Source organism: Gymnogyps californianus, chromosome 1, assembly GCF_018139145.2.
Source record: "Gymnogyps californianus isolate 813 chromosome 1, ASM1813914v2, whole genome shotgun sequence".
NCBI lineage: Eukaryota > Metazoa > Chordata > Aves > Accipitriformes > Cathartidae > Gymnogyps > Gymnogyps californianus.
In genome coordinates, this window is record NC_059471.1 from 215,965,489 (window position 1) to 215,993,016 (window position 27,528).

The 27,528-nt window shown below is 48.1% G+C and overlaps 1 protein-coding gene across 1 annotated transcript in view; it reads right to left on the minus strand.

Annotated features, from left to right (window-relative positions):
• The window catches only part of PLXNA4 (plexin A4), a 456,388-nt gene that overhangs the window by 218,717 nt on the left and 210,143 nt on the right, over nucleotides 1-27,528 (minus strand). Inside the window, exon 4 of the mRNA XM_050892199.1 lies at nucleotides 8,324-8,455. Within this exon, the coding sequence (XP_050748156.1) occupies nucleotides 8,324-8,455 (132 nt within the window). The remainder of the gene's footprint in view (nucleotides 1-8,323; nucleotides 8,456-27,528) is intronic.

Here is a 27,528-nt window from a genome sequence, read left to right on the forward strand (position 1 = left end):
CTTCTTTGAGCAGCCTGTGGAGGAAGCATCCTGGCATGGGGATGACTCTTTGGCAAGCTAAGAGATGAATGCAGACATTAGGCATTGCTGAAGTTCAAGCCAAATGCAGATGCACAGATGGCAGTGTGAAAGCCGTAGTTCTACCCTCAAACATTGGACACATAGAAGAGGACATAACTGTAGAGTTCAGGCACGAATATGCCACCACTGTGACTGAACATAGGTCTTTTAATGAGAAAAACTGTATCAGGCACTAAATTGTGTTAATGTATCTGTATGGACATAAGTGCACCCCAAACGCTAGCCCAGGGGCGATTGGGAGACTCAGCTCTGACGCACTACTCTGTCACAGGCATGTGGCATGACCAAGGACGTGTCACTCAGCCCCCTCTGCTCATCAGCTGTAAAATTCCACCAGCAGTACTCCGACCCAGAGGGCAGTTATATGAATTCATGTCTTGCCAGCAAGCAGGGTTTAGACTCTGTCCATGGCTAAGATACATGTATTCAAAGTACTTGAGCAGTTGCACTGATCCACTCCCCCCCAGCTGGATCCCAGTGATTAATGTAATGTGCTTGCAGAGAAGTCATTTCTCTGGGATGGGGCAGGTCTGGAAGAGACAGGGTTCTGGCACAGATAAGCAAAGCCAAGCATGAAGCAAAGGGATACCGACCTGCATTTTGTATTAAATCCTTCCCTCCAGTGAAAGACTGTCAAACCACTCCCAGCTAGTCCCCTCTACACAGCTTGGGTTGTCAACGTTCCTCTAGATAGGATCAAGAAAGCTATAACTTAGTGTCATCTACAGGATGGCTACAAAGAGGAGAACAATTATTCTCTCAAGCAGCATTTGCCTCTCCAATACACGCAGCAGAGCTCAGACTAGATACCTGATGGTAACATAGCAAATGTCCCTCTGAACATTGGGATCTGGCAAAGCTTTCCAGCTCTCATTAGGGCATGGACACCAGCCTCAGGTGTCAGGAGGAGGCCTGAGTTTTCAATAGCCAGTGGCAGGAATTGCGGAGAGCTCCAAAAGAGGTCCTGATCTTGGAAATATCTTCTGTACCTTCAGGACACATGGAGTTACAGTGGTTTGCCCACAGCTGTACAAGGACTCTGTGAGCAAGGCAGGATATGAGTCTAGGTCTCCCAAATCCTGGACTGTCTCTCAACCGCAAACCTTTTCTCCTTTCCAGTGTATTCAGCATAGTACTTATTTTAGGGCAAAGTGGGGCACTTGAATACAGCATCAAACTGGCTTACAAAAGCATTTCAAAAGCATAAAAAGAGCTTAATTCAAGTGTGAAAAGCCCAAGGCTGAGGGACAGTGGGAGATGAAATTCCAAATGCCCATGCCTCTCACGGGATGGAGAAAGCCCCCGGTGGAATTTCTTCTCTTGCCATAAATGGCTCATTTGGGACACCTCCAAGACCTTGAATTGGTTCCTCACCTGCCTACCCCAGCTTTCTGAGTTATTTACATTCCTGCTGGAACACACAACAAACCCAGCAGGAGGTTAAGGGATTCCCTACTCCCTTAATTATCCCACAACTGCTTACTCCTAGGATACCCATGCACTAGCAGCAAACGAGTTAAAATCAAGCTCAACTATGACTTTTTGCAATAATACGCCTTTTGCTGATAAAGAATTATTTCAAAAGAGTCAGCAGCGCAATGTGCTGCAGTTTTGCCGGTGGGCCAAATCACTTTTATCATTCTTGGCTGAGAAACACAGGCACTCACACAGTGTCCTTTCCATCCTTAGCTGAGCATCCATGCAGGATTTTCCATCCATGCAGTCGTTTCTCAGAAGGCATCTGACCTTATTTAACAGGCCTTTAATTAGTTGAAAGCAAATGCAAGGGAGAGCGGAGTTCAGCCTCTGATATTGCTGAGGGTGATGAGTGGTATTTTCGGGGTAGGAAAGAAGAGTCAAAGAGAACAAAAGTTGCCTTTGCTGCCAACTGGGATTACACTCATTGCTTGCTAGAGATTGACCGAACTCTAGGAACTGTTCTTCCCTGTTTTGTGCAGGACTGCCCAAGAGCAGGGCAGCTGGGCAATGAACTGGGCAGTTTGGAGGCCTCTTCTTTTGAGGATTTAGAGAGAGCCTAACATGACGCATCTTTGCAAAGAGAGTATGCATTTCAAGTCTTGACTTGGGCCTCTTAGAAGCTCTGATGTCCCTGATCTTACCTAGGATGTCAGTCTGGTTTAGGAGCAGTCAATTACTCCAAGGAAGAGTCTACACCGTCGACACCCTTCCTTCCTGGCTTTCAGAAGTTGAACAGTGGGGTCCTGCAGAAGACCTGACCATCTCCAAAGAGTGGATGTGCACAGAGTGGTCATCTTTCACACTATGTGCAGTAGCCTCTTCTACAGGTTGACAGTCAATACTCCAAGACCCTACAAGACAGCAGAGTTGAACGAAAGAAATCTGCAACAGCAGTGCCAAAAGTTACAGTTTATGGGTGTCTCTGCTGCTTTTAAATCCCCAGGTCAAAAAGTCACACCTATTAGACAATCTCAGCTTTCTATTTTCAAACAAGATCATTTCTGTCTTTTCTGGTTCTGGATCAATGATGAAAAACACGGTCTGCACACAACCTGATGGCTCACAAACAAACAAATGCAAATTAAAAGGAAAAACTCTTGAGTTATTTTTAAAACTTGTGATCTTGAGCCAGTGTTTCTGGGGACAGCCTCAAACTGACAATCCCCTGGAAACAGCCACTCCAAACCTAGGAGTTAATGCTAATTGAAATCTTATGCAAAGACCACATTTGAAGAAATTAAGCTCTAATTAAGTAAAGTTATTAATGATTGTTTTAACTAATTGATATGATAACATAAGCAGCAGACAAGATTTTAATCAGTGGTCATGAAAGCAGAAGTAAACTAGCCAGTCATCACCTCTTCTTTTGCAGCTAATTTGCACACAATAATTCTGTTGCAGACAGTGACTCAGTGGCAAAGAGAAGAATAAATCTCAGGAGGCAAATAGGTATAAGCCTTCCCCATTTTAATGAGAAACAGACACAGAAATGCCAAAGAGACCCTGTCAACATGATTTGCAATACTGTTACTTAATTTTTACCAAATGTGGTTTCTGCCATGCTTTAGTTGAAGTGCATATTTGTTTCGTATTTCATTGGCAAAGTTTAAAAGAGCCCCCAAAATACCTATCTGCTTCTGCTACGCATGACCCTACCGGTCTCACCTTCGACATACTGTAATGATTTCAGGGAATGATAGCACTGCACAGATGTGATTTATTCTCAGATCATAGATGACTTTCTGCTAGTTTACAGGGAAGATGGACAATTTTCCGCTGGAGCGTGAAGCTGACTCACCTGCACGAAACAAACCTGCCTGAACAGAGGACAGCAAATCTCTTTCCTTGAGTCAAATGTAGCGTTATTCATAAACTGTTTTCAGAACAGAGTCTTCCCTAGCCATTAGTAAACGAAAAGTAGGAGGCAGCTCAAAGCCTTGGGGTTTTAATAATATGAAGTTGGGGCCTCTTGCTGTTTGCCTTCTGGTTTTTAAGCCTTTAAGTTCATTTTCTCTAGCTCTTTCCTTTGATCCCTCTATATCAAAGGGAAGAGCTGAGATTCTTATGTCTTGGAGTTGCTTCCAGGTGCTGCGTCAGCTTTGCAAAACACACCTAGCACTGGGAGAGACCCAGGAGTCCAACATGATGAAACAGAGATATTTAGGGGGTGATGGAGGTGACCTTCCAAATACTAATCCAAAGCCACAACAGAAATATGAGCATCCTACACCTCCTGACATGTAGAGCTGGGCTGCATGTGCATGTCAACAGTTAAGCATCAAGGAGGCAAGAAGGCATGGTCAGCCAGCAGCGTGGTGGCAGCTGGAAGAGGAGAGAGCAAAGGAACAGGGGGTGCCAGGAGTGGAGGAGTGACAGAAAAGCAAGTACAAATCCATAAATGAGACGACAGGGTCACAAAAAGGGATGGGATCAGAGAGGCAGGGACAGTGAGGAAGGGGTGAAAGAAGCATCTTAACCCCTGCAGAGAGCTCCACGGAACTTGTAGGCTCAGGCTCCCCATTTGGGAGGAGAAGGAGATTCAGAGAGAGGATTAGAGGAGGAAGAGGGACCTAAGGAAGCATGTGCGTGTGTGATGAGGAGCAGAGGAGATGCAGAGACACTGCAGGCCTCCTTCCCCTGCTCTTCCAGCAGCATTTCCCATCTGCTCCTCATCCCCTTAGATCAGTGTGTGAGGCAGAGGACTCTCCAGTGTCTGCGCACCAGAAACAAAGAAGGAAAAAGAAACAGCCCAAGCCTCCAATGTAGCGATATCCCCATTGACCCCCAGGGAACATCTCGATACAGGGACAAGTGCCATTCAGACAGATAAGTGAGGAAATGACACCCCGGAGCAGCCCTCTCCCTGCCTCCACCACGCAAGACCCCCGTTCAGTGGGAAACACGGTCCAGCTTGTACCTTACTCGGAGCCTTTGTGAAGGCTGGGACTAAATGGCAGATCTCCTGATAAATCATGACAGGTTCCATGCATGCACCAACCCTTCCCCACTCTGTTGACAGGGACTTGAAACACACGTTCGCACTTGAAACATGCATAAGCCCGCACCTCTGTGAAGTGATAGGACCTTTGTATACTGTGTCTCTGGGTTTTGGTGACAAATCTTCCCATCTCCCTCATTCAATCAATCTCCCTATAAAATATGTATTTATATATAATGGAGTCCCTCTGACGGTGACAAGCTCTTGCGTCCTGCTCCTGAGAGCACGGCATGTCTGATAGTGCCAACAAGCGCGCTTGGCATTCAGAGGAGCTGCAAGGGAGGACCTGTTTCAGCCACAGACCGCAGGCCTGAGCTGGGTCCCCCATTCCCCCTTGGAGCCCAGGGAGTTCAGCTCCAGATGAAAACCCCCATGTGCAACCCAAGGACCCCCCCAGTGCACTGAAGAAAGTGCTCCCATGCAGATGTTGACCTTAAAAAGGCCAAGAGACATATTTTTTTGGCAGCACCAGAAAGCCTCTTTTTGTAGCCAGATTTATAGTGACAGCTCTTTGAAGAAGTTTCAAGTTAAAGGGTGCCTTGCTGAGCTGAATCCAAACGCCTCATTGCAGAATAGTTTGGGGCATGGCAAGAGCAACACTTGCTGGGACTGCCAGAGCCACGATAGGACTGGGACAAGCTGGAGAAATTGGCTTTATCATTGGGGCTTCCATTCCTGTTGAGGACTGGTGAGCGATGGAGCCAAGCCTGGCAAAACTGCTTTTAATGGAGCTGCTACGCACCCAACAAAATCGCTCTTATCTCCGGGGCACAGCCAGGGTTGAGCCCAGCAGACGGAGGGAGGAGAAACCTTCTCCTTCTCCAGGGATAGGACCAGCCCTGGTGCCTGCCTGCATTTGAAAAGGTCGGGTCAAGCCATCACCCTCCTGTCCCTCATCTCCACAGACCTCACAATACCAGGGGATTTCTGTGGGCAGTGAAAACCTCTGATAAGTCAGATCTTCATCCATTTGTGAAAAGAACTCTATGACGTGGCTTGTACAGTGGATGGGATATATGCTCCCCAAGGCCAGCCTGCACTCCTCCACGCTGTTCATAGTCCTGCCTCCAGCAAAGGCAAACCCCTGCACCCACTCTCAGCCACCGAGGCCCTACAAATGTTAATTCATTTGAGCACTTCAAGTGCTTTATATCATGAGTGCACAGATAGTGACTGTATTGCCATGATGGCAGCGCTGTCATTCGCATCGTTTGCCATGTCGCAGATAAAATCACAAATGGGAAAAGGCTTTTGTAGCGTTGAGTGTTTCACAAAATTGAATCAGATTTTAAATAATAACAGTCCATGCCCTTTTCACTAACCTCTCTCATACAGACACCCTTGGGCTTCAAAGATGGGTGGGAGGAGATGATTGAATAAATCACAAGAGACTCAGGGCTCCTGAGTTCTCTATAGGGCTCCATCAACAACTTGTAGTCCTAAAAAAACCTGCCTAAGCTTGTGCTTCAGAATAGCCAACCACAAAATTAATCTGCTCATGTTGTAATCATCAGGGGAGTGCAAGTAGTCAACATACCAGCAAGAATATGTTCTTGGAAGTTTCTGGAGTAAAAACAAATTGCTCCTCTTGTTTCAGATTTCATTTTTTAAGGAAGTGAGTAAATGAACAGTGCTGTCCCATTGCTCTTTCCTAGAGAGAATCAAGACACCTCCTGGGTGTTATGAGACCAACCAGCCCAAGGGAGCCAAACATCTTGTCTCTGTAAATCTGAAGGGCTGTACAAAGCCAGGTGTGGTATCTGAGCTGACCTGTTGCCAAATGGGCCTGCACAAAAAGGACACTCTGAGCAAACTTGAAATCAGTGGATTGATTATTGGTGTATCATCATGCTCAAGGGCTTTGACCATGAAAGGAGCCCCATTCTACTCAAAGGAAAAAGAAAGGACCCACAGAGTAAAAGGATGAGAAAAAGGAACAGTGTCTTGACCGAAGTCTTGCAGGAGCTTGCAAGCATCACCTGCCTCCAGCTTCCTGCTCCCTCCCAACAGGTGACTGGGACTGTTTTCACTTCAGCACTGGAGGTGACATCCCATCCTTGCCCAGCATGGAGCAGATGAGAAAGCAATCCCAGCTTTGTCATCACGTCCTTTCTCCTAAGTTATTGTCATCTCACAGCTTCTTTAATAAAGACGAATTTACAGAGTTGCTCCCCTCCCCACTCTGAATTTTAGGTATAAATATCCATAGCTTACGGAGCGGGTCAGAGACATTGCAGAGGCACAAAACATTTAAAATAAAATGGTTCAAGCAGAATAAATGACAGTCATAGATTGGGAACTACAACCCCCCTACTCTGCATGTGGAGAAGGATAGCCAGCCTGCCATATCTGAGTGCCTGGACCACAGCAACCCTGCTAAACACCTCCCTCCAAAAACCGCATGTATTCCCGGCCTTATGGGGCAGGAGAAAACTCCTCTTAGCTTACGTAAAGGCTAATAATTTCATTGTTAGCCACAGCCTGGAGAAGAGCCACCTGAAGAGGATATGAGGAGGGTCTATAAAATCATGGCAGGTAAAGAGGAAACGATTGTTCACTGTTGCATTTTTAAGGCAGGAATTTGTGGGTGGTAAAACGCCCACAAGGGTGGATGAGAGGAGGGGACATTGTGGCCCATCTCCATCCTCGAGACTGCTGACTGTTGACCACTGCAACGCAGTGCTGTCAGAGGTCAGGGCACACCACACAACATCTAGGGCAGATCTTGGAGTTAGGGAACTGGGCAATACTGGGAGGAAATCACACTGCTCTGAAAGTGCTACTGGCACATGTAGGCATCCTCCAGGCAATTCATGAAGGCAATAAGAGGCATATCAAGTGGGAGTTTTGTGTTTGGTGCCACTTACATGATCCAAGGTCAGGTGGGTAATACCTGCTCAATGCATCATTGAACATTATTGTATGGGTGAACATATCACATTTAGACTGGTGGCCTCCACTGAAGTTGCACTGTAGGGCACCTGCCATCACCCTACCACAATCCCTTATTGCTCCTTTTTTCCTGTGGATCTAAAGTTCCTCATGAGCATGCATGAATCAGCCAGTTACAATAACTCAAGGAACCCTGCATGTCCACAAGACTAATTATATACAATGGATTTCTTCATGCAAAACTAGTTCCTCCTCCTCCCACCCCAAGCAGCAAACTTCCTAAGGCCAAGCACTCTGCTGAAATCAGCCAGACTTCCATGTTGAACACCCAGATTGGTCTTTCCCTGGAATCTGGCTGTTTGTTAGTATTTTCAATAATAATACTAATAACACAACAGGAATGTCATGCTAGACTTCGCCTGCACCCTGGCAGGCAGCGTCCTACACTCTTCATCACTGTGTCTCAAAGAGGCTCCAGCTTCTCCAGATACTCCAGTTGGAGTCAAATGGTTCAGCGTTACACTTATCTGTATCTGTGGCAGATGTAGCCACAGTTTGAATGGGGGTGGAGAGCAATGTGACATGCAGCAGATGCAGTAGCAACTCCTTGTCATATAGCCAGTAGGACGTGTACTGCATAAAGCAATGCCGGGGGTGGTTTCTGCCCCCTTAGTTCTCTGCCCCTGGCCCCTCAAAAATTGCATCAGCATATAAATGCAATGGTTTCTAAGCACGAAAAATCATGAGATCAACAACGGAGCACATCTTTGTAGTAACTGTGTTCACTATCAGAACTTCATGTGCCATTCTGATGTCCATAGCATGATCAAGCTAAAAGCTTTCAAAGTACCATGGACTGAGGGATTTTCTTACCTGCTTCTCAGACATGATGTAGAGGTGTTCATGATCCACTGAGAAGGCCATATCCCGTAATATGGGGCCAGTATCCACCACCTGCACAATCTCATACTCCAGCGTGTTCTTGGTGGTGCCGTCCACACGGATCTGCAGAGCAAAAACAAAAGCAGGGAGAGAACGTGACTATTTTTCTTCCTTCCATGGAGACCGTAGAATAATCATTGGAGAAATGTATTGTGGTCCAGGTCTTTTAGACAACAACGACTGTCATCACAAAGTGAACTTTTCCCCTGCCTCCTCACTTAAAGGATAAAGCAGGCTTAACTGCTTCTGCTGGTCCCATCAACACGAGAGCACTGCAGAAGAACAATCCAGAGCCTGCTTACTTTTATCTGGCCCTATCACTGTGTTACTGTCATTGCCTGGACAAATCTACTGAGCTGAAAATGATGGCACAAAGGGCAGAATTTGTGGTGATGATGAGCAAAAGATAAGAAATACACAAGAGTCTGCAGGACTGACTCACTCAAATGTTAGTCAGACAATATTATTGTTCTTATTGCTAATATTCCATGGGGCAATATATTATTGCAGAGTGTACAATACAACACAGACTATTTCTCTTGATGATTACATATATCAGATATTGAAATCAGTCCTGCACAAATATGGCACCTTATGATTCCAGACACATCTCATAACAGGGTGTCACTTAGGAACATCAATAACTGGAATTATGAGAAGGAACCAGACACACAGTCCCAGTCTATCCCTGACCGTGACCCGGTGATACAAAAGAAAATGCACAAACCACCAGAGTTTTCTTTACCTGTCTAAAACCAATTTCTAGAGATTGGGTGCAAAAGCAGCTGGAGAACGTTTGTACTCCCTTTCAATACTATAATCACAATTCAAGATAATCTAGCTATCCACAAGAGTGTCGGGTCCTTCTGGATCTTGTGATGCTCTGTACTTCAGCAAACCCCATGGCCATGTGTTTCAGAGATGCATCCACATTCCTTATATCTCCCTTGCTATGTTTTCAATGTGTTGCCTTTCACTTTCAGAAAATCTTCTATCCTGCAGCAACACAAACATCACAGTACCCTTCCCTAGAAGAAACAAAGTTGTAGTGGATGTGCTTCATGCTCCGCATCATGATCTCCATACCTTCCTGACCAAAGGCAGACCAAAGGCTCCCAGTCCCTGGTTTGCACTTGTGCAGTTTGATAGCTGAGCAAAAAGCACCCTTCCCACCCAAAGGAAATAACAAGTTGTGGAGAACTTATGGTATCAAGACCCATTTCCACTGTTCCCTGGCACAGTCCACGAGCTTGTTCCTTCTGTATCAACCTTTCATCCAAGAAACTGAGCCTGAATCATCGTCTATATTAGAAAGGCAAAGAGAAAGGAAGAGAGGGAATGACAAAGGGTCTGGAAAACCTGTATGAGCAAAGGGCAGCACCGATACACAGATTCTTATCTTTGTCTTTCCTCAATCTCCCCACCTGCTATATGACAACAAAGAAATTTTATTCCCCCAGGAAAGACAGGAGAAATGAGGTAGAGAGGAGTTAGAGGGGCTCCCTACGACAGCAAAGGGTGTGGAGGGTGCTCAGGGATGCTTAGATGCTATGTGCTATCCATCAGCCTCCGTAGAAATGGGTGCACGTGCAGGCATGTGCTGTTGGGCTGGTCAAATGACACCAGAGGATTTGCAGTTAGTTTGTCATCTTGGTGGATCTGGCGATGACAGCAACACACATGGCAACATCAACACACAAAGAGGGCAGGGCCTGCAGCCTAGCACTGAACATCTTTGCCTCCCGCTGTCTCTGCCTACGAGGAAAGAGCTTGCTCGTGTCCATGGTCCCTAAAGGGTGAATTCAGCTCCTCAGAGTCTCTCCTCTTGAAAGTGGACGCTGATGTGATTCACCCATGAGGTCAAGGGCAAAGAGGCCAACAGGCTCAGGATGACTCTTTCCTCTTAGGACAGTCAGGAGAAAGAAAGGAAGGAGACACAGAAAGGGCCGCAAGGTTGAGAAACACAGGAGTCTCCCTGTTGGGGCTCTGCCTAGGGCAGCTCGAGTGCCCCCACGGCAGGACCCTTTCCTATTTCTCACGGAGACTTTCCTGCACCAAGTTCTCACTCTCAAGGAGCGGTTGCTGAGCTTTGTCTGCTGTTTCAACTCTGCCTCTCCCCCCAGTCCCTTGTGGCTGCTCGTCCCTGTCAGAGGGCTGCAGAAGATCCTCGCTCTCTCTGTTGATCACTGTGTTAAACAAACCTTATGTCTTTGCTGCTTTGACCTTGATTTTTCAGCATCGTCAGGGTCAGATCTGTAGGCCACTAGATATGTAAGCAGGCAATTATCACCCCAGGGCTCAGTCACTGTCCTCAGCCTTTGCCAGGCCCCATTAGAGGAGAAAGAGCTCAGAGATGGAAGAGGCAGGCTGGAGAAATAGCTGGCTGGAGTTAACAAACCATGCAGATAGGAGGCATAGCCCCCAGGGATCTCCCCTGTGCATTTGGTGCAGGTAAAAGATTGCAGAGGTTTCACACTAGGAAAACAGAGATACTCAGAAGCGATTTAACAGCTATTGCTAGCCTAATTGCCTGCAAAATCATTATTTAGCAGAGGGGGAGAGAGGGAGGGAGGAACAGGGCTCATGCCACCGTACATGTGCAAACACACACACACGTGCACTGACGCACACACAGCCCAACAACTGTAAGTGCAGAAACCTCTCTCTCTCTCGTTAAAGCTAGTAGCTAAGTAAAAAGAAAATTGAGAAGAAGGCCAGAAAGTCTGGCAGACATTCACCCACGCTGCACAGACGGTGTAAGCCCTGCTCCAGCAAAGAGGTGATTATCGTAGCTTGCAGCCAGAAGTCTGGCCCTTAACTCAAGCTATCCCTTTACCTGTCTTAAACTCTGGCGTTCTTATGTTCAACCCCAGGCACGGAGCCCAGAGGATCTCCACCTTCCCTGCACATTCTTCTCAGTCCTGAGCATCAAACAACACAACAGCAATTTCTCTTAGAGATTTATTCCTGGCTCCCAGACACCCACTAGAACCAGGGCATTTGGATTAGCAAAAAAAACAAAAGAAGAGTCTGTGAAGGGGTAATGAGAAGATTCTCATCACAGCCTGCAAGTGATCACCACTAAAGTCAGGGACATGGATACAATCTCTGCTCAGAAAGCTCCCCAAGTTGCCAATTGCAGGGAATTTGAAGCATGCACCAGCAGTTTGCTCTGTTCCTGCTCTTCTTTGCCAGCATCAGCCACAAGCCCCATGTGGAGCTGGGGTGCGGGGATTTTCTTCTGACTGAAGTATGCGTATTCTTATATTCAAGATGTTCTTATTAGGCTGCGCGATTAGAGCCTGACTGACAGTCCAGTGGGGATTTCTCCTTGAAACTGCCTGTGAACCATGAGCACCTCTGCAAGGCAAGAGGAAGGGAAGCAAAAAGCAATGGAGAGGGCTCCAGGACCATACACGAGTCTCAAAATGTTTAGTCCACTACAACCACCACTACCAGACATGTACACACTCCTCCACAAACACGTTCATCACCTCCACCACAGGTATACCTGCTCCCACTGCCTACACGTCTGTCCTGGACAGGCACACGCTCCTTGGACCACAAGATGTTCTACTCAGCACCCCAAGTTCCCTGCCCTCCTTTAACCCAACACACATGTGATGAGCTCCCGGGGACCAATGTGGTCTGGCTGCACACTAATCCTGTTTCCCGGAAAGCTGTATTCACTGGGCTTCGTTCTGCAAAGCCAGCTGCTATTAAAACATCAGCATGATGCTTCACGAAGGTCAACTACCAGGGGACCTATTCTGGCAGCTGTTTGTTTGTTTGTCTGAACATTATCTAGGTCTGGCTGTTTATTTACATCCATTGAAGTATCAGACAATAAATATCCTCTCCCAGTAGCAAACAGATGCTTGCACTCGAATGTTCTGGCTAGCGCTGACTTCAAAATGATCTCCTTAATGAGCAAACAACACTATTAATCTTTAAAGACACAGGCTCTGGCCTTCCCTCAGCTCCCATCCTCGCCATGGCTAGCCCTACAGGCATACTGGCAATCAGCCCACGGGTCTGGTAGATGAAAGATGGTAGAAGATACCTTCCATCACTCGACTAGTGCTTTTCAGCATTATCTGGGTCTCCCAAGCTGCTGTGGGGTCCACAGGAGGGTGATGCTTGAGCACAGTCTCCCAGCAAGCTGGTGGTAGATGCCTCAAACACACTTCTAAGAGGGAGTTGGGTTTTAGAGGTTGGGATCACATGGTTCGAAGAGAGGGACACAATAAACTCCTCCAAATCATGGGTATGGACTCAAAAGGGTCAAAGAAAAAGCAGTGGGGTTGGAGGACAAAGAAGGAATTGATGCTAGCAAGCACTTAGTCCCATTGCTGGAAGATAAACCATGATAATGGAAAAAAGCAAACATCTTTAAGCTCACCAGAGCAACAGAAATGCCTGCCTTCCAGACTGGAGCATCAATCCTGTCCTGTGGTCTGAGAGGACCATGTCCCTCTGTTAGCATGTTATTGCTCCGCTAAGCTGGTTGGGGACGGTCTCTTTTGGAAAGCCTCATTGTGCAGATGGGGAGGCTAGGTGAGAAAGAAGTGAAGTGACCAATCATGCCAGCAGCAGAGCTGGGAAACCCTCTCCCAAACTGTATGTCTACATTAGCAAATAGCATAGCGTAAAAGGGGTTATCTGTAAAGGGACACTGTTGCTGCTAAAATCCAGCATGCACACTAGATGTGCTTCAGGAGCTTTACTTCAGACCCACCAAAGCCTGATCCCGTAGACTGAATCAGTGTTTGGAGCACATTAACATCATCCAGTTTTGTTTTATCCAAGAAAAATCCAGTTCATACACTTTAAGACTGCTCTGCTGTATGAATCACAGCAAATTAAGCACGGACAACTGATTGTCTTCAAAATTGTCTTCAGACTCACTTCAGAAGCACGTTCCTGAATGGGGACTCCTGTTACCACCTCACTTCTATTTTATTCTCCCCACAGCTTGGACTGGTCACTGGCAGCAAAAGAATGGATCATTTCCACTATGCCAGTTGAGCTCAGCTGTTTCCTACTCTTCTAAAACCATCACCTCCTGCCCAGAGCATCATTCCTGGCCCACCAGAGTCAAAACGAGACCCTCTCCATTAACTCCTTTGTATAAAGCATTTGAAACCCATCCAGGACTCCTTAGAGTCTGGTCAGGAGCTGGATCATGATGGCCAGCCAGGCAGACAGCTGGAGCAGACACTGATTGGATGGTAGTCATTACAAATAATTAAATGAATAACTAAGTGGAAGAGGAACTGGCGAACCATGGCTCACTCAGCCAACCTGTCCCTCCCCGACACTCTGCTTTTCTGCAGCATCAGCAGCCCCTGGGCTGATGAAGTTAAAGGGAATTCGTCATCGCTGGCCCCAATGCTTCCAGCTGGTGCTCCAGTAGCTCCCGCTCAAGTCATGCTGGTGGTTTATTTTGGCCATGAAATTGCCCCGGTTCCCAGGGGAGGTGATTAAGTGGCTGCCAGGAAGATTGCAAGGGTGGATTTCAAAGGCAAAGCCCCGCAGGTCTCAGAATCCATCCCTGCTGCCTCCTCCTGGGTGCGAGGGAACAAACACGACTGTGGCACTGCCTCTGAAAGGAGGAGAAATATTTTTGGGGCAGGGAAACTCAGACCTGGCAGGACAATCTCTGTCCTCCCTGTATCCCGAGGCGTCCCTCCTTTGTCCTCCTTGCCTCTCCTTCTCTCAGGGCTTCTCACTGAAATCACCATCATTATTTCTCACTATTGGATTAAGGATCTGCAAACTTCATTTCTAGGAGATCCAAGCAGCCCTGGAGCCCAGCACATCAATCCAGGCTGCTCTGAGCATTGCCCAGCCACAGCCTTACGACTGCGCTGGGGCTTCTAATCCTTCATTGCTTTTCCAATATCAGTTCTTCCCTGTTTTATGAACCTAATGTTCCCCAGCGGACGCTGGAACTGCTGGCTGCTGTTCCTGGCATGGCGAGGGGGCAAAGACACAGCAGACAGCATATGATCTAATGTCAGGCCATTATGACGATCATCTATTTCTGCTTTTCCATTGATTTGGGTTACATGATGTAGCTCTATTGATCTCGGCAAAGACGGGGAAGGGGCTGGTGACACTCCATGCTCCTCCTATTTCCCTCCGTTTTGGCGTGTGTTTTCCAGTCAAATAATCCGTTCTAATTTGCCTAAAGCCTATTAACAGGAGATCAATTTCTAATAAGACATGACATTTCAATAGCCCAGTCTATCTGCTGATCCAAAAGGCCTTTAGAAACACTAATTGAAAAAGCAAGGGGTGAAGTATCTCTTTCTCCTGCCTAATAGTCAGCAGCCAGCAGCCCTCTCTCTTCACGTGTGCAGGTGTTTTAAGGTGCTGCTTGCATGGACGATGCCAGCACATCCAAATACAGATCTCAGAGCACCTTCAGCCATATGGAGAGCAGAATCCTGGAAAACCAGGTGGTTAGTCTTCTCAACACTTATGCTTTCAATGCTATCCAAACCCCAATGTGCCATGATAGCAGGCGCTGTCACCAGAGGTGATGCTAGCTGATCCGGAGAGGAGAGTCAACCCCAGCCTTTTGCTTCCAAGGGAGACCCACACCCTAAACTTGCAAGTGCCCCCCAGCTTTTACACTGGTAAGGCTCACCTCTAAAACTCTGTCCCAAGCTCATCAGTGTATGTGTGATCACTCATCTAATTATATCCGCAGACCCAAAGTTGTACACACAAAAATACCCCTGCAGAAGGCACCTACAGGCACAGCATGCTCTCTCCATAGAATGTATATGTACACCTGAGTGCTCCACACAACAGGAGGGACGGCAAAGCAGGCTGGTCTTGCAATCCCTTCAAGTTCCTGGTTTACATTTCTTTTGTCCAGGAGATTTAAATCTTGTGATTAGCAAGCAAGCAAGTCTTATTTGCTACAGAATTGCAATAGCCAAGGAGAATGGTTCTTCTTCCCTTCTCCACCCACACAGCACCCAGGGCCTTTTTTCCGAACAGCAAACATAGGGTTTTCAAGAAAACAGCTTCCCTAGAATACCGCTGGCTAATCCCTATCATCTGCAAGCATTGCACTGTAATCCTCCCTCCGCACGCCCTCGGCCGGGCTCTGGCAGGGAGCACGGGTGGCTGCACTGGGCAAGAGCACGGGGTCTAATCCCTGCAGAGGAGTCACCCACTGACCTCTTGTGTAATCCAGCCAGGCTGCAAAATTAGGTCAAATAGGGACATGCCTGACTGCTGTATAGGAGATCTCCCTTGCAGGGCAAGCGCAGCACACCGGGACAGAGGAGGATTCCTCTTACTTCAGCAGGGCCAGGAGAAAGATGAGGCAAGATGTTGATGGCCATCTGTTTTCGGTTCATGGCATAGGAGTTTCGATTTCATGGTGGGTCAGTGTCTCACCACGGATCAAGCATGCAATGATCTGGGATACACTGCAATAAACCTTCTGCTTTGGGCCAGAGGGTCCTGCAAGCCAGGAGATGAACTCCTAGCTGACAGAGGTCCCCTTTCTTTCACAGCCCATGGCACGTGACTGCTGTGCTGTACCACTGTGGTTCCCCACCAACATTTATAGCAAAAGATACTTCTGGCTGCAATGGATTTATGATCTAAATTAGACATAAATAAAAGACCAGCCTTTCATTCTGGGCTTGGAGAGCACATAACACGGTGGGTTTATAACTGCTGCTCCCAGCACCATAAAAATAATAATTGCAGCTGGCAGTGTGGCCAGCCAGGCTGTACCTGGACTGCAGGGCTCACCCCAAATTGAAACAAGTACAGAGCTGGGGACAGGGGGAAAGGGAAGGAGATGATCGGGTCCTTTCTCTCCCTCACCAGGGAGATCAGGTGTATGCAGCTTTCACATTCATGAGGCAATTGACAGATGACATCATTTTTGAAAGCATGGTTTACACACACTCCCCTGGCGCTCCCTGATTGATAAATTAGACACTCATGAGCCACGTGCTAATCAATGCAAATCATTAGTTTGTAACAACACAAGGCAAGCTCGGCAGAGCTCATTTTTCAAAGTAATGGCCTGCCAAGTGATCAGTGTTCAGCAACAAGCCCTGCCAGGCGATCTGTTAACGGGCTGTTGGCACTCACCTATGGCACCGGGCTGAGGCCTTTGCTGTCCAGTCCCCCCCAAGGACTGGGTTGAGCTGCTCCGTGCAAGAGCCAGAGCCCCAAACCTCCTGTTCTTCCTCATTCCTCTCCATGAGGTATCACAGCTCTTGGCCTTTGGCCGGGCTCTGTTGACAGTGGCCACCTTGGTCCCAGGCATCTGGGGTGCACATGCTCTCACTGCCCATGAAGACTTGTTCTCCACTTACCCCAACCCTGCAACCTAAAATAAAAGTTATTTGAGACTGAAAAATTGTGCTTTGCCCTCTATCAGTGGAAAACAAAGCAGGGCACTCAAAGCATTGACTTGCAGATATGTCCTAGAAAACTTCATGTGACAATAGTGGCATCTCTAAGAGCTAATGTCTGCATCAGGCATGTGTTTGGCCAAATGAAGAGGCCATTTGAACACTCTAGCCACCAGATTTTACATCCAAACTTTTGGCTTCAGGATCTTACAAGCGCTGCCCAGCTGAGTGAGTACTTTGGGAGAATGAAACTACATCAGGGAAAGACCTGCCACCATTGACCTTTCTGCCAGAGCAAAGGGAGGGCAGGAGCATGGGACGACTCTGCTCCTTCCCCAAAGAAGCCTGTACAGCCTCTGTGTCTGCTTCCCGTGCTCCGCAGGATTTCAGTCCCGCTGGAAACAGAGCAGAGTCTCTTCATCCATGGGTTGCTTTATCAGGCACGTATCCTACCACAGCTGCTCTATAGAGCACCTCCAGGTCCTCCATGGAGAATAAAGGTTCTTGATTTGACGTTCCCAGAGGTAAAGTTCAGTGCTCACAGAGAGAGTCCTGTTGCTGGATGCTCATATTTATGATCCTAGTGCATAATCTCAAAGGTCATCCTAGTGCTACTCTGTTCATACACACTACGACGGGGCTTTTGGATCCCGCAGCTGTCTCTCTGCAGCACACCGATGGTTACTCTACAGCAATAAACTCATCTCCTGCTCCTCACAGCACCCTATTGCAGGAGGTGCAAGGGAATCCCCTGGACCTATCAGCTCTATAAGTCTTCTGATACATCATGGAGTTGTTCCAATTTTCCAGGGTGCAGGATTTCAGATGTACATAAAGCCACTGGCCATGGCAGGAAGTGTACAGATCTCTAGGCACTTTTGTTTCTCCCAAACTGGTGGAATTTCATTTACATGGCCAACATTTTGGGGAGGGAACAGCTAGCTTTTAAATGTTTACCCTGTTACTGCCACCAGTCCTGGTTCTTCATAAACAGAATGTAAATAGATGCTTTCACTCAGGGTGGGTTCTGGTTGAGATTAAGGGAACAACGATGCAAAAAAAAAAGCATGAAAATTAAACTTTTACATACAAGAGCATGAGTGGCAGCTCGTGAGGTGCACGACCCAAAATGCTTGCCTAACTCCAGGCAGTTCTTAAGCGGGGGTCAAACTGTAGATAAAAACAATTCAGACAAGTAACACTACCAGAAAGGCTCAAAGCCCTGCATGCTTTTGGTTCAGAAATACCCAGAAGCGCAGCGCGTGTGTGAATGGGACTGACCAGAGACAAAGCTCTCAACATAGTTGGCCTGGAGTACAAATCCTTACATGGGATTGCTCAGAAATTGAGGCAGATAGTAATATGGGATGGTATGAGGACAGATGGATCACAACATGGGCTGGATCGTGAATACAAGTCCTTTATAAGTGTCTGTTCATGGGACTGAGGGACCAGATTCCTCCCAGAGATGAGCTCATCCTGCCGTGCCGGGAATGCAATGACCCAGAGGGCTGGGAGCCCCGCGGCGGGGGGTGCAGAGCAGCACCACAAAGGGCCCTTTGACTGCGGCCAGACGGGGTGAGCTTTGAGACACCCACAGATCCTCACGACACAGTGTCTCTTGAAGGGAAGCCAGCTGCCCTTTGGCAACGGGAGGCATGCATGTGTGTGGACACCCGGGCACCCGCATGGACACATGGGCAGGAGAGCACGCAGCAGCACAGAGATGGGTGCAGGCAGCAGAGCACACATCAACACAGTGGCATGCAACAGCGTGGAAATATTCGAGCAGGCAGGGGTGTGGAGGCACCCAGCAACACACGCACACATGTGTGCACACAGCCTGCCCACCGAGGCTCATCTGCCTGGACTGAGGATGCTTTCACCAACACACCACAGGGTCTTGGTCATGAGCAAGGGGCCGTAGGGTGATGTAAAGATGAGCACCCGCATGCACTGAGTGTGTATTCACACCCAGCAGAGTCTGGGGTGGGAGCACACGTGGACAGCGCAGGCATCCCTGCAAAAGGACCTGCTCCCTGTAGCAGAAAACACAGGGAATCTGATCTGAATACAGGCATTTACACACACCTCCGGTGGCACAGTGCCCTGTGCAGCTCCAAGCATCAGCGAGGGCAACAAGCTCAATCATAGCCTGTCACATTCAATCTTGGAGATATACAGACGCATTTGCAATTTCCCTTTACAGCGTATCAGACGCGGACCAAAGCTCCTGCTTTGCTGAGGATTTGGGTACTTTCGCCACTTTCTCTAAAAAAAAACAAGTAAAAAATCATATCCCAGAGATTGTATCGCTGGTCGAGTAAGATTCTCTGTTCTTGCACCGATATTTGTGCCAGGTGCTGGTGCTAAATGACTACAGAGAGATGCAGAGAGTGATGGGCTGTGAGTGCATAACTGAAAACAGAAATCTGGGGCCAGAGCTCTTTGCTCACTCCCTTGCTAAGACCTATGGGCTTGGGTGGGTGGATGGAACGGTGACTTGGGAACAATTGTCAGCATGTGGGGTCACGTTATCTCCAAGGCCAGGGGAAAAGGGAACCTGAAAAAGAAACTCTCCAAGGAAATCAGCCAGCCCAGACTCTCTGTCCAGTCCTTTTTGTCACTTGACATCCCTGGGGCTAAGGTTGAGATAATGAGGTCCCACATATCTCTGGGCCCCAGCCCCACTGACAGGGTTGTGCTCTGCAAAGGTTATTGTAATTCAATTGCCGACTCTTTCAGCTCCTGGGCTTCTCAATGCCAAGGTGACCTATTAAGAACTTAATATCAGACAAAAAACATCCCTTGAAGCCTTTCTAACCTTCATAATCTATGTTTATCCACAGGAAAAAAAAAAGGAAAAAAAAGAGAAAGAGTGAATGCTTATCTTCCAATATTGCCTCAGATAAAAGGGAAGTACCACCTGGGGACAAAGCTCCACGTTTGCCCTTTCTCCCCTTTCATGCAAGCAGCCAGAGAACTGATCCAGCGCTGAAACAGTGGACGAGGCCTCTTCCATTCACCTCCTATAGACTGATCCTCCACTGAAGGCTGCTCTCATCTGCCAATCCACCAATGGTTCCTCTGCTTTTGTCCCTGATATCTGACCAAGGGACATGTCTCTCTGCAGGCCAGCCTCAGCACAGACCACCTTTATCACCAGCCAGTCCCAAATGAGTAGCAGTGGTCCCAGCAAGTGCCAACTCTTCCATCAGCCAACCTCCATCAAGACCAAATGCCTCAGCAGACATCTCTGCTCAGCTGTGTCTCACTGAGGCCTTCACCTTCCCAAGGCTCCTCTCATCTCCCATCAGCTGGTCCTCATTAGTGACCCAAAGCCATCTCTCATGCTTTTTTTCTTCCAAGGCCACCAGACAATTTGTTGGTCCTCTCCAACATCACTTGGCTGGATTCACTTGCAGTCTCCAGCACTGAGCTACAAGGCGTTCCCAGTCACCACCAAATGGAGAGACAGCCCCCTCCAAACTCCTGCAGAAAAGACCACACCAAGCACATCCCTGCTCAGTTCCTCCCTCTCCATCTCCTCAGTCCTTCCTGAAAGGACCAACAACAACCTTGGCTTGCAGCAGCTTCTAAATGGCCCTATGAACTCTATGTAGCTGCTTGGCTTCATCAAGCCTGTCCCCCTAGGATCCCCAAAACCTCCAGCCACCTGTGCTGAGAGCTACTGCAGTGCCCTCACAGGAATGCAGCCACTTCTGAGGATGCCACATGAGCAAACGTGAATGGCAGGAGGAAAGCATTAGCAGCCATGGCCCTTGCTCCACCTCAGCTAAGAGAGTAGAGAGAGGCATAGGGGCTCTCAGCTCTGGGGCAGGAGGATGAAGGGCACTGGTATGTATAGAGAGGACATGTAATGAGAGAGAAGAAAAATGGTCCCAAGCCCGGAGAGCAAAACCCTGCTCCCCCATGGTGAAAACATGGTGAAAACATGGTGAAAACATGGGCCCAAGTTCAGCATAATGATTACATCAGAGATCACTGGATATGGAGGAGTGGAGCAGTGAATATCAACAGTCCTCCTTCCCAGTACCCTCCTTTGCACAGCCTCTTACTCCAGCCTGTGCTGGTAACAACGAATGCTCTCTATTCTCCTTCATCCTCTTATTTGGCTCCAGGGTTAGAGCAAGGGACTTACTTGAAAAATCAGACTCTTAAACCTTAGCTGAGCTATGAACTGGCCATATGACTTTAGAGATGTCACCTACCCTGTCAGTGCTTCAGTTCCCACATTTTTCATTGAAACCCTCGTGGATTGGATGATTTTTAGGGGAGAGCTTCTGTGGCTGCAGGAAAGGTTAAATGGAGGTTCTTGAGATATGAAGTATAGACTCAAAAAATACTACCAAACTAGCATGCATCATTGTGCACCCCTCAGCTCAGAGAGTGACACAGGGGAAAACAGCATATTGCATGATCACCCCATGGCACTCAGATCATCATTAGGGGCACCTCCAGAGAGGGCTGGGGAGGGTAAAAATTGATTGCTGTTGGAAATCTTCAAATGAAAAGTATTGTGGAAGTGAAGTAATTATTACCTCCAATAGCGTAAGAATAGCACGTATCTTCAGACCCTTTATCACAGGGGTTCCTTGCACATCAATCAAAATTAGCCAAATGTGTATTCAAAGCCCTTGATTGAATTATCTAAAATTAATTCGAAGGAATTTTAAAATAACAGAGCAGTAGGCACATTTTTAATGCTGGTAAATCACCAGCCAGGACCATCAGTGTAAAGTCTCTGTGTACAAAGAGACAAAAGGTGGAAAGGCAGCAGTCGAGGATGGCAGTGATTTCTTCCCAGCCAAGCACAACCCAGCATCTGCAGAGCATCAACCCAGGTCTATGGAAGCGAAGCTGACCACCCCACGGAGGAAACAGAGCCTTCCGTGTGCACTTAAAAGGATTAGCAGGTCTGCTGGGAACTGTCCTAAGGGAGCTGTATGGCACAGAGGGCAAGGCACAAGGCACGATCAAGAGAAAATTAAGAGAGCCAGAGGGATTTAGTGGGCGAGTGCTGACATATTATTCCACTTAGACAGAGGCAGGGGACTTCTGGGAGAGGAGAAAGGCTGCCTGAGCCATTCAGGTTGGGTCCTGGCTGCTGAGCTGGGAATCAGATCCTAGATCAAGCTGTTGGGGAATTTAAGTTGCCCCATCAAAGGAGTTAGAACGGCTTTCATGAGTCTAACATGATCTTGTAGCATTGAATCGGCCCACATACCTCTTGCCTGATGGAACTGCAGGTGAAATATGAAATGTAAGGAAATTCAGAAAGCAGAGAGCCTGGAAAAGCTGAGCACAAAGCGGGCCCTGATGGACCATCTCTAGGGACGCTTTGGCTGAGCCGAGTGGTGCACAAGGACCACAGCCCAGCAGGGAAGTCAGAGCAAAGCTAAGAAGAGGCATCGTCCTTCCAACTGGACTAGCCTGCAGGTCTGCAACTCACTTGGTGCCCCATATCTTCCCCCAGAACCTTAATTTACTTTTGTAAGCACCAGAGCAATGTCCTGTCTGAGGCAAGACAGCTAGTTACTTTTCTTCTAATGTAAGAGACTGAGACGCCTGAGCTCTAAAAGTAGCATCCCATAAGGAGCTGCAGGAGTCCTCCATCCTCTAAAGGTCTGTGACTTGTTATTTACCTAAACAGCTCGTTACCTCTGTACAAGTGGCTCATACCTGGCCACATATCAGTGGAGACCAATAAACAGGTCCTGCCTGAAAAGCGGGGACAAAGTGCAAGCATTCCTGGGGTGGTCGCTAGCAGAATAGAAACCATACCCCAGACGCTACTGCTGCAGTTGCGTGCTTGGATAGCAGAATTTGGGAAAAAGCCCAGGACTGCTTCCCAGAGATGTTCATGGCACTGTTGTGTTTCAGGTTCCTGGGGTGCCTAAACAGGATCTTTCCCTGCTATCTTGAACATGTCAAGCAAGGCAGGGAGCATGCAGCAAACCCAGCTGAACCTTTGGCGATGGGAAGGTGATTGAAGAATAGCCTGGGCATGATCTTCTCCGGTCTCCATAGCCCTGACCTATCTCCCATGGGCCGGGGTAGAGACAGCAAGAGCGTGTCACTCATGGGAGATGAGAGATCACTTTCCTCTGGGACCTCGAGGTAACCCGGGCAATGAAACTCTACCCAAAGCCATTTTAACATAAGGTCGTGGTGCGAGATAAAGCAAGGTCAGGAGTTCAGCGTCGATACAGCAAGTGCCAGTCAGGACACAAAAGACTCGGGGATCAGATATACCTGCCAAGCGCTGCTTGGGAGGGAGGGTATTGAGATGCATAATTACTCCCCCTTTCATCTGTGCTGCTTTTCCCCTCGGTTCACACGGCTCTCCTGGCTTTGTCCTTGCACAGGTTGCCTCCGAGCAGGGTCCTAGCCGAGGCCCCCCTCCATAGCCACACAGCACACTGATACAGTAACTGAATGAAGAGGGTTGTAAGAGCTTAACCCCCCCTTTCACTGAAGCGATGGCTCAGGCTTCAGCCGAATCACTCCTAAGAGCAACCAGTTATTTCTCTGATCACCTCCAGCTTTGTGCTGGAGTAAATCAACAAGGTTACCCCAGATTTACACACCAGTAGTAGCAGGGACTCCAGAGGAACTAATGTGGACTGGTGACTGCACGAAAAGAAACAGGACCTCAAACCTTCAAAGTAGGAGCAACTCCTTTTCCCTGAAGTCCTGCCAGAGTGGGTTAGTGCTGGTGTTTCATATCCCAAAGTTTGGGGTGTTATTTAGTGAAATTCCAAGTCAGGGAGATATAATTTGCAAAAACCCATGCATTTCGAGGTACACACTGATTTTCATCCAAACAACAGCTTGAAACATCTGCAACATTGAGGATTTGCTTGGAAACAGACCCCTTGCTGGAATTACCATTTGCTCACCCTTTCCCAAAGCCTGATCTCCTTTTGAGGGAAAGCTTTCCATGTTTCTGGGGTTTTGTTGTGGTGAAATAAGATCAGTGTCATGAAACTGAAACAAAACACGGTAAACCTCAGGTTCGGAGATCTTCACACTCCCTTCAGGATGCTTCACAGAGCCTTTGGGAAAACAGATTTACAAGTGTCTGGAGCTCACTTGTTTTCTTCTCTCTCTACAGATCTCCTTCATAAGACAGAAGGGGAGGAAAAAAGGCTTTTTAATAGTTACTTGACCAACCCTTATCAAATCACATCTAAAGTTTTCTTGGTCCATGGGAGATGGCGCAAAAAGTGGAGGAGGTGAGTGGCTATGCCTGCACATCCAGCGCAAAAGGAGGGGGAAGGAGAAGGGGTTGGGGATGGGCCGTCAGTTATTTTTGGTAAGTACTAGTCCAAAATGCTCCTTTTTGGCCGAAGCTTCTCTACGTGTGCAGCAGATGGCGCAGCTGCAGCAGCTGTCCCACTGCCACCCACTGTCCCCACTGCCACCCACTGTCCCCACGCCAGCCCCAGGGCCATCTGAAAGGGCATCCCTCACCAGCTGGTGGTCTCATCCTACCCTTTTTTTGGCTGGCTCCTGCACCGTGCAGCCCCCAGCACTGGATTTTAGCACTCTCAGGGCAGTTTACAGTGATGAAAGTGGGGCCATCAGCTGTCCCAAAGAGGGGGTACACGTCCGCAACGGATGCAGGAGGCACAGCTCCATCATGCGGAGATGAATGTGCCGTAAAACCCCACATCGGTGCCTCCTGGGACACTGGCATCATTCACAGCCCTGAACTCAGCCTGAGCCCTCCAGCCCTCCTCGGGACATTTAAAACAGGGCGAGACAAAGGACAGGCTACAAAACGGGCCATGGGGAGCAATCCTGCATTGGCTCAGGTGCTTCATTTCCATACCAGGAGGGAAGAGCCATGTTCCTGGTGCAGGGCTCGCCTCCGCAGGCGATGCCAGTCCGGGTGATGGAGACCAGAGCCCAACCAGCTGCCCCAGGAGCCAGGAGCCAACCTCCTCCCACTGCCTGCACCCTTCTGGGCCCGGCTGCATTCATCGGAGAAGACTGGTGCTCCTCATCATGGCTGTAATGGTTCCCGCTGGACTACTATTTCTGTCCGGGAGTGACAGAGGAAGGCAGTGTGAAGCCTTTATTTTTGGGACTCCAGGCTATCTTTGCAGGCTTTGTGGTTTAAAGGGACATGCCTGCTCCCTTTATGACAATCGACTGCTTCTTCTCTCATCTTCAAAGGCTAAAGCTAAAACTTATTACACTGCCAATTTTGTCCCGAGCCAACAACTCCCCCCCACCCTTTTGTGTTGAGGAGCAGAGTATGATCATGCCTCGCCTTTTTCTTATTTTTTTTTTCTTTCTCTGCTTTTGTTATGCTCTCTTGGAGGAGGACTAGATGGTTGCTTATAAAAGGAAGAAACTTGTGTTTGTATACAGATCTCTTTGCACCTGGGAAAGAAAATACAGAGGGGAAAATATTATTCTGTGTGGAAGCATCTTGGCCGTTGGTGGCAAACAAATTATGAGAGGAGGGACACAGAGCAGGAAGAAGAAAAAGTTAAAGAACTTTTTTTAGTGAGGAGGTGGCCGTGTCCTATATCTTTGTTTGCAGTTGCCTTCCCCCACCCCGTCCCCCAAACTGGGAACTCTTCAAAGCTTCTTGCCCTCGGCCCATGGCCTTGGGAGCGGAGCGGAGACAGCCACAAGCAGGCTGCCAGCCAGCCAGCTGCCACCTTTGTCCCTGCGGTAGCACTAAAAAGCACAGCTGGGAAGCGTCTGGGGGATTTGTTTCCCTTTTTTTTTTTTCTTCCGAGAACAGTCGCTTTTTTCTTTTTCCTGGAAGCACATTTTTCAAACTCAAATTTGCCCAACCCTTCTGCGAAAGTCACTGCACTTCTTCCCGACAGCCACAGGGTGTCAGCAGCTATATGGACTGGGTCCCCTATAGGAATCCCAACTCCCTGAGACGTCCCGGCGCTGGAGCAATGCTTTGGGATGGGTCTCATCCTGCCCTGTCCCTCCATCAGAGTTTCCAACAAGCAAAGGAGAGCCTTGTCCCACAGGCTGCTGCCCAGGATTTGCTCCAAGCCCCCAGCACACCGGCACAGGACTTTGGGGATTTTAGGGCAGGCAATGTCAGTTCTTCCCCGATGGAGAAATGATCCAAAATGATCCATGAGCTGGTGGCATGTCCTGGCACAGGAGGGCTTTGAGGGGCAGCTGGGGGTCTAGGAGAGGAAAAAAACCCAGAAGTGACAGGGGTGACAATGAGATGGGCTAAATTTCCAAATTCCTTTGTTTCTGAAGATCTGAAGCCACCTCCTAGGAAATACTAGCAAGGGGACTTCAGTGGGATCAGGGACAGCCAATTCAGACCCCAAAACACCACTTTATGGCCTCATTAGTGCATTAGTTGGGTATTCCTAACCAGCAACTAAGAGCTTTGCCATGTCCCACCCACGAGTTAAAAACTGCCCTTTGCCTTTCCAGCTTCACCCTGGGAGGGAAGCAGCAGTGAAAAGCCCTGAGTCCATGTGCACAGCCATAATCCCTGGTGTCTGAGAGAAGCATCAGGAGGTGCAGGGGTTGCGTCCTGTGCCAGCCCCATGAGTGTCCTTTGCTGTCACTTATCCTATTTTGTGCCTCTAGTGTCCTGTCTGTAAAATGGGAACAGCGAAATCTCCCTCCCTTGCAAAGTCTGAGCAGCAGGGAGAAAGAGTTGTGTTGAGGATGGAGCAACTGTGGCAGAAACCCTTCAGATCCCGTGTTTCTCACAACAGCGTTCCCATCTACTCCTCAGACCATGACAAAACGAAGTGCCGCTTCTAGTAACCCAGCTCAAAGCAGAATATTTCGGATGCAAAGATTGGGGAGGGGCAAACTAAACCAACCCGAAAACAAATGGATGAGGACTGAGCAGCCCTGCTCTGTCTGGCTCCAGAGACGTCTTGCTGTCACCGGTTACCTGCATGCCTTCCAGGCGTGCACTAAACGTGGGATTCATCTTGTTTAAGATGGTCTTCCTGAAAATTAGACATCTCACCTAATGAGTCAGGCAGGCTTCCCCTCTAGTCAATGGAAAGAGACAGGTTTCACCACGGGGCGATTCGTGCCATCCTAAATAGGTGTCTCAGGCAGATGGAGTGAATTGCTTTCTGGAGATGCCAGTGTCTCTCCATTATCTATAAATGGCAACTCATTTCGATTCAGTGCTGATGATCGGCATTAGGTGAGACAAATTTCAGCCTGAGTGACTGTCTGGCATCTCTCACAGATGGGCCATCCACCCTTTCCTTGCTGTCCATGTGGGAAAAGGTGTGTGGATTGTTTGTTACAGAAATGCTTAATTTTGAGGGCAGTGTTTGTTTGCTCAACATGTCATATTACAAGAAGAGGGTTGGAGAACTGTACTTTGATCTCTGTCTATCTCGGGATGCTATGCTATTACACAATTATGAACCAACTCCTGCAGAGCTAGAAGAGCTGCAGACATAGAGCTGTTTCTTCTTTTAGATGAGCAGAAAACGGGCTACTTGGTAGCTTGCAGGTAAGAGCTAACAGAGCTTGCCATTAGTGCAGAGCTGACAGTAGGAAACAAAGGATTTGCAACCACCATCCTTGTTACGTGCATACATGCCTTGTCTGAGCTGGAGTTTCCCATGAATTCATGGTTTCCCAGTTACATTACACTGCTGCAGTACAGCAAGGTGGCCAATTCGTAGTATATCAAGAGTAAAAAGAGTCTGTTAATCAAGTGGGAGTGGTAAGAGTGCT